The sequence below is a fragment of the Helianthus annuus genome, chromosome 16 (genome assembly GCF_002127325.2).
Source record: "Helianthus annuus cultivar XRQ/B chromosome 16, HanXRQr2.0-SUNRISE, whole genome shotgun sequence".
NCBI lineage: Eukaryota > Viridiplantae > Streptophyta > Magnoliopsida > Asterales > Asteraceae > Helianthus > Helianthus annuus.
The window spans coordinates 52,948,592-52,956,509 of record NC_035448.2 but is presented as its reverse complement, the minus strand read 5'-3'; the positions used below and the strand labels follow the sequence as shown (position 1 = coordinate 52,956,509).

General features: G+C 35.7%; 1 protein-coding gene across 4 annotated transcripts; it reads left to right on the top strand.

The window, feature by feature from the left end:
• Window positions 1-828: 828 nt before the first annotated feature.
• Window positions 829-6,807, top strand: LOC110916115 (B3 domain-containing protein At5g42700). Of its 4 annotated transcripts, none has more exons than XM_022160874.2 (9): window positions 829-983; window positions 1,088-1,174; window positions 3,140-3,171; window positions 3,259-3,418; window positions 3,529-3,735; window positions 4,895-4,997; window positions 5,086-5,142; window positions 5,385-5,597; window positions 6,287-6,807. In XM_022160874.2, exons 1-9 carry the CDS (start codon window positions 939-941, stop codon window positions 6,424-6,426), a joined length of 1,044 nt encoding a protein of 347 aa, XP_022016566.1. In that variant the 5' UTR covers window positions 829-938; the 3' UTR covers window positions 6,427-6,807. The 4 variants fall into 4 exon arrangements, with proteins under 4 accessions (XP_022016566.1, XP_022016565.1, XP_035841522.1 ...); XM_022160873.2 differs by having other exon boundaries at window positions 5,382-5,597; XM_035985629.1 differs by having other exon boundaries at window positions 871-983; window positions 1,094-1,174.
• The last annotated feature ends 1,111 nt before the right edge of the window (window positions 6,808-7,918 follow it).

Sequence of the window (7,918 nt, the reverse complement as noted above, 5' to 3'; positions counted from 1 at the left end):
ACGTTTATTCTTTCTTTTTGTATTTATGTTGGTTTTGGCTGCTTATTTGCTTCTTTTGTTATTTTAAGCTCGTTTGGTCCTGTAAATTCAAAAGGAAGAAAGAAATACGTTTTTTCCAACATTAGTACTAAAAAGGGTTAGTTTTATGACTCATTTGATGTAATTTATATGTTGCATTTTACACACATCAGCTGAACCAGTAAGAGGTCTGAACCGTTAAGTGCTGAACCAGTAAGACGTCTGAACCATTAAGAGCCAGTATAATACTTAACCATTCAGAAGCAAATGTTTGACCAAATCAGATTAGAGGTCTTAACCATTCAGACTCAATATAATGCTTGACCATTCAGAGCCAAATGTATGAACCATTCAGACATTTGCTCGCGAAACAAACAGTCTGAACCATTAATTACTGAACCAGTAAGAGGTCTGAACAATTAAGAGTGTCATTAAGAGGTAAACAAGTAGCCCCTTAGACTCATGCTTGTTTAAGACTTAATCCAAGATTTTATCCTATAATTTACGAAGAACTCAACCTATTTAAACTTAAATACTAATTTTTATCATGGCTTAGAAAAACACTTAAAAATTTAACTGCAACTCTTAACCTTCCCAATTATCGATTAAATCCTGGATCTCCAAAGTTGACCGGATTATGAAGAGTTGTTTTAAACTTTAACGGCATAGATCATAGTTCCACCCGTACAAGTTGTCGACGTATCACAGGTGATCGTAGCTGGATTTGTTTACTGCTTTATCTTGATAATATACTTGCAATAATACTATATAAAAATACGTTCATACTCGAGACTATAGGTTGTTAAAAGTAGACAAGAGAAATATATAAAAATAAAAACTTTAAAAGAAAAAGAAAAAAAAAAGAAAAAGAATAACCCAAACATCAAAACAAAAACTTGAGCCAAAGCAAGTCAAAAAACATGGATTCCAACAAGCAAACAACCTCTGTGGAACAAGATTCAGAGGTAAATATATCCCATATGTTTGATGTGTTTCATGGGTCAAATGTTTGTCTTCTTGTTCTTATGATTCTTGTATACTTCTTCCATTTTTCAACTTATTAACACAGATGAAGCAAAATCTGCCATCTGACAAGATGAAGAAGAGAAAAAGAACTTCTAAAGAGCCGAAGGAAGCTAAATCTAAAGATAAACAGGTAAATATACATACATGTGTTTGTTTTTATGTTCTTGCTTTGAAGTTTGTGCCCACTTCAGATTCATGGTTGTTTTTATGATTTGATTTGGATCTGTTGAGGTTGTGTACTTGTGTTTGGTTTTGATGTTTGTAATTGATGTTGTGTTTTAAAGATTTCAAGAATCTTGGTGTGTGTTTCTTGAATTATGTAAGATGGGTTTTTTTTTTTTTTTTTTTTTTTTTTGCCCTCTTTGTTTTATGTTCTTGAGTGTTTACTTTTAGATTTGAGGGTTTGTGGTGTTTAGAAACCTTAATTTTGTAGATTTTGTTTAAGCTTCAAGACCCCACATGGATAATTGTTGTGTTTTTGGGGAATTAGGGTTGTGAGAAGGCGTTTTCGTCCACCGCCGCCACTCGTTTAGGTAATCGATTAGGGTCGTAAAACGAACGATTTCGTTCATTGGTGCGACGATTTCGTCCGTCGTGTTATTTTGTGGCTGTTCCCTTTTTGGGTGTTTCTTTTGAAGGAATATTGATAATGTAAATCTTGTTTTCCTAACATAGCTTTAGTAGATTGATATGGTTTAATTTGAAGATGCAATAATAAGCAAATACTTTCGGTTTAATTTGAAGATGCAATAATACTTAGGGGGTGCTTGGGAGAATACTGTCAAACAGTGTTAAATCATACACTTTTCTTTAAATGATTTTGCTCATAAGTTCTTGACACATTTGAAAAATAAGGTGGCAATTTGTGTCGTGTTTGGGTTAGCGGGATCGTATAACTCAACCCCAACATGACCCGATTTACTATTTGTGTCAGGATGTTGGACCGTATCTTGGGCACACTACATGGGTAGCCCACTAGTCCCCACACGACCCGTGTAACTCATTTATTCAAATATGTTAAATTCTTGAACGGGTTGGCAACTAGAAGGTAGGTTGGTCAGGCCACCATGAATTCGGCACAAATAGCTAAACGGGTTACCAATGTCAACCCGTTTAAGAATCATTCCTGTACCCATACCCATACCTCTTATGTTGGGTCGGGAATTGTTGTCCCTACTTTTAATTTTTATGCGTACGTTATGTTATAACAAATAACCTTTTTCTGGTTGCGGATTATGTAGGCTTCAACCCGCATATTGCTAGCCAAAGGGCTGCAAACGAACCGAACGAACACGAACAAGATCTTGTTTGTGTTTGTTTGTTTGTTAAGGAAATATATGTGTTCGCGAACTGATTATGAACACGTACCGAACAAGATTTTATGTTCTTTTCGTTCATTAAGGAGATGAAGGTGTTTGTGTTCGCTTGTTAATTTTAGGCAACGAATGTTCATGAACACAAACTAATGCTCATGACACAAATTGAAACAAACGAACACAAACTAGTGTTCATGAACAGATTATATAACACACTGATACTTATTAAATATTTTATTTGTCGGAATTTTGAAGTATTTAAATAAAATATACACTCTTAAACTATTGATCATAAACAAACACGCTACCGAACGTTCACGAACGTAAATGAACGAATGCGGCCTCTGTTCTTGTTCGTTCATTTAACTAAACGAACAAAATTTCTTGTTCGTGTTCATTCATTTATTAAATGAACAAACACAAACAAACTTCCCGCTGAACGGTTCACAAATAGTTCAATGGACGTTCGTTTGCAACCCTAGCTAGCCAAGACTTAGGAAAAGAACATAGTATGGTTAGTTCTCAGATGGGCCCAAATCGTTTAGGCCCAGTTGATTAGTTTTTTCTTTAGCAAGGAATTAACTCTAATTCTAGCCTATAAATATATCTCTTGTACTTGTAATCATTATCAATCAATAATACGAAAACCCTAGTTATCCCCGTGGACGAAGGTTGCACACCGCGACCGAACCACGTAGAATCTCTTGTGTCGTTTACTCGTTTTTTCTGTTTGTGTGTTACTCGTTTTGATCCCAACATTTTTACTATTTTTCTTGCAGATTATGGCAGACAAACCGAAAAAACATTCAGGGTTGGTGACTTCTAATTTATTTATCTTGTAAATACTTTATTTGAAACCATTGCCAATTTCTACGTCTTATTGCCCATTTCGTTACAGTAAAGGAAAACGAACGAAAATGTGCGACATATACAACGATGCAGAAGATCAATATATGTGTTTGGAACGAGCAGCGTTTTTTTTAGAAACTCTAGATAAAGAATTACCGAAGTTTGCCAAATGTATGCTCCCGTCAAACGTTCTCTACAGTTTTTGGTTGGTAAGAAGAATTCACTCAATTTAGTGAAAACTTCACATTTTTTTAATTAAGATTTTAAGGAGAGATTTTAGTTTAATTTGTTATTAACTTATTATGATTTTGTTGCGCAGATTTTACCGAAGAAATTCTGTCTTATGCATTTGCCTGACAACGATGCGACGATTATTCTCGTGGATGAATCGGGAAAAGAGTTTAAAACGAATTATCTTAAAATTAGGCATGGTTTAAGTGCTGGTTGGAGGGGATTTTCGGTTGCGCAACGGTTACTACAGGGTGACATTTTGTTTTTTCATCTTGTTGAACCCTGCAAACTACAGGTAGTTATTATTATTATTATTATTATTTTTTATTTTAATATTTTTGCTTTTTAGTTTAGAAAGAATGATGGATATACCCGTTTCATCGTTTAGTTGTTTATGAGCAGGATTGTTGCAATGTATATAATCACTTTGCTTTATGTTACGGTTAGAAGGGTAATCTAGTCATTTCACATATACATACTCTTGTCCATATCCCTCAAAAAGTGCTCCTAGCTTTATGTGAAATGACTATGTTACCCTTCTTACAGTAGATTCTCATTAACCACGAGGGATTCTAGGGCTGAGCATCGGTTTGGAACCGGACCGCACACGAAAACGATTACCAGAAAAAAAAAACTCAAACCGGAGACTGGACCGAAAGGGGCTTGGTCGGTCGGGTTGGATATGGTTTGGGCTAGACCGAAAGGGTTATATGGGCCAGTCATGTTGGGTTGGGCTCCAACTGGTGTATGCCAGTTTGAAGCATCACACACTTGTGGGCGGTTTTGGTTAGAGGTGTACAAGAAACCCGGTTTGGGCCCAGCGACCCGGAAACCGACTGGGCCTGACCTTGTAAAAACTGGTTTGGGTCCAACCCGACTTAGTGGTATGTACAGGTTTGGGATTTTTGTGTTGAGAATCGGTTCCAACCTGAACCGGTTTGAGCCTGCCTAAAAAACCGGTTTAAACGCTAAAACAAGTTTTGAATCCGATCCAAATTGGTTTGGGTTGGTTGGGGTTTTCAACCCTAAAACCGGTTCTTAACCTGAACCGGTTTGGGCCCAAACTGGTTGGAGACCAAACTAAAAAAATCAGGCCGGTTTATAAACTGAACCGGTTTGGGCCCAAACTGGGTTTTGTACACCTCTAGGTTTGGTAACGGGTCAAAACATGTCAAGTTTTAGTGTGGGTTGAGTTGGGTGGGTCAAAACAATTAGTGATAGGTTCGAGTCAACATTGTCAACTTTTTGGTACAAGTCAAATTGGTCAGATTCATTTGATTTGAAAGACTTTTGTTCAAAGTTTTTAGATTTTTTTATAAATAATTACCTTGTCAATAGACAATAATGAGTACAAAACTTCTATTCTTTCATGATCGTTCTTTTTTTTTTTTTTTTTAATAAAGTTATTTAGGAGGAGTATTTGATTTTTTTGCTTTAACCGTGTATTTTTTTAGGTGAATATAGTAAGAAGATATGGGCAAGAAGCGATAGAAGCGGCTGTTTGTTTGATGGAAATGCATCCTCGTGTTAGAAAAGCAAGGACGTCACATTACTTTGGTACGCATAACCATTTCTTAAAGTTCGTTTTCTGTTTTAGCGTAAAGAATTATTCCATAACTTTTTAATATTATTTTACTTTATTCAGAGAAAGCAGGAGAAGCTAAGAAAGAAAAGCTTAAGTGTAAAGAAGAACCGAATGAAGGTAAGATATTGCGCTTTTCTTCAATTTTTATATTAGGATTAACTCATATATAATCTTCTAAAAGTTTGAACATATATAATAGGTTAAAAAATAAAACAAGAGTTCTAGTGTTTTGAAAGGGTAAACGCAATATTCTGAATTTTCTAGTGGCAAATATGAAATTTTCAAACTTCTATAAGTGTATATATGAATTTTTTCCGTCTATTTTATTATTGTAATGTGTGAATTTTGTTACTTAGAAGATGAAGGTGAACTGAAGAACCAAGACCCGTTGATTTTGCTAACAAAAAAGGGCAAGAGAACGCGTAGAAGCCCGAAGAAGTTTATAACGAAACTGTCACTAGATTTTTGTACAACTCAAGGGACCGTTGCAGAAGATAACGAAACTGAAAGGGTATCTTCTGCGGAACATTGTGAAAATAGCAGTGATGGCTTGTGCTCAGAAGTTGTTCAAGGTATATATTTTCCAGTAGAGGTGGCAAAATACGCAGGTCGGGTAATGGGCCGGGCCAACCCATTAACATTTTTCTAGGACTTTTACAAATAATTGTTAGGTCAAATATGGATAAAGAATCAAATCTGTTATTACATTGATGATCTAATCTTTGATATAGGAGTAAAGTACACGGATGGTCCCTCTGGTTTACCAAAATTTTGTATTTGGTCCCTAACTTTCCAAAAGTAAACAAATGGTCCCTGTGGTTTGCACTTTGTAATGAATTTAGTCCCCAACTTTTTTTGAAAGTACATGGATGGTCCCTGTGGTTTGCACTTTGTAACGCATTTTGTCCCTATCTTGGACATGCTTACATTTAGATTTGTTGACTAGGGACTAAATGCGTTACAAAGTGCAAACCACATGGACTATCCGTGTACTTTTTGAAAGTTAGGGACCAAATCCAAAATTTTAGTAAACCACAGGGACCATCCATGTACTTTTTGAAAGTTATGGATCAAATCCAAAATTTTAGTAAACCACAGGGACCATCCGCATACTTTACTCTTGATTTAAAATGATTCAAGAGGTTTTGTGCATTTTGAATGCACATTGGCTGACTTTTGACCTTGTCAAATATAAGGTCAAGATTGGGCCATTTAGGAAGAAAAAAAAGGTTTTGCTAACAGGAACTTGATTTACTTGTAGGGTCCACATCAGAAATGACGAATCAATCACAACCTGACGAAATCAGGTGCTACGATTTGAATCTGAGCTACCATGACGGAAATATCAACTGTCTTTCAACCGCCGAAAGAATATTTCATTCTCCGACAGTTGAAACATAAAGACTTGTTGGAATGGGTTTGGATTTTGGAACATCTTTTTGGGAAGTCAAAGTCAAAGTCAAAATCGAAATGTAAAAACAAAAGCAAGCTTCTTGGACAAAAGCAATGAAGAGAAGCCTTTTGCAGGTAAATGAAGAAGGGTTGACATTTTTTTGATGTGATGATGAAGATGATGATGATGATGATATAATATTTTTTTGAAAACATGTAGAAGAGAATATATGTTGTTATACATAGGAAGAATTGACTTGATCATATAGGTATTACTAGTCGGTTTTCGCAAGATTCTTTACTAACTTTTGTTTAGAATATTAAAGAACATGCATGTCTAAAATCTTGATTTTGTAATGTTCAATGAAGCATATTATTGGATTTTGTCGATTTTAACATTTTTTTTCTTTCAAATCTACTTGAGTTTTGTGATTCATTAGATGGGTGTGTTCGCTTTGGTCTTGGCTTAAATCGAACCTGTAACCAATGTTTTGGTTTTTAGATTTTCATGACCAACCGGTTTAGGTTATGAATGATTGGAAAAGATGTTTCGGTTAACCGTTAGCGTTGGATTTGGGTGAGCTCAAGTTTCAACTAAGGAATGCAACCGCGTGCCCCGGCGGTGACATTGACCTGGTTAAGTACGTAAGTAGAAACACATGAAGTCGCAAAATCAAATAGTAGATAAAAAACAGGTCGCAAAAATATATTCTAAATAAAAGAACAGTTACAGTTTTTCCTAACCTTGTAAAATTTTATTTATTTATATTAAAGAGTTTGTTAAAGATGCATTTCTACGTAATTAAAAAAGTTTATAAATTGTAAAACTATTTTAATCACAAAGACTTAAAAAGTCAAATAGATAAATGATTGAAGTCATAACTAAATAAATTATTTAAGTAAAAAAACCAAATGTAACAATACATCCGGACATATATAGTCAGAGTGCCTAGTGGCTACTGTTGGATTTAGGGTGGGGGTATGGTTTCGGGGACTCATTCGGGGAAGTGGATTCACCGATCGGTGACCACATCGTGGTGATTGAGTTAGGGTGTTTAAATAGGAGAGAGGGAGAGAAATCGGTGAATAGTCACGGAAGGTGGTGAAGAGTGATGGAGGAGAGAGAGAGAGGAGAGAGGTGATTAAGTTAGGGTGTTTGAGTGGGTGTTTAACCATACCTAGTGTTAGAGTAGAAAATGGGGAGTGGAATAAGGAGTTGACATGACATAATATTATTGGGTAGAGAATCACTCAAACACCCTAGAGTGATTAACCATACCCCCACCGTTAGAGGAATATAGGCCTACTTGTGATTAAGTCCATCTTCTTGTTGGGCTGATACTCTCTTTGATCCATTACTATTCATGGGGTTGACACTTGTGATAGTTGATACTGGATAATTGAACTAGTAATTTACACCCGCACTACGTGTTGGGGAGGCTCGGTTTGTTACGTTATTGAAGGTTGATAGCTTTATAGACTGAGTAAAGTACAAAGAGTA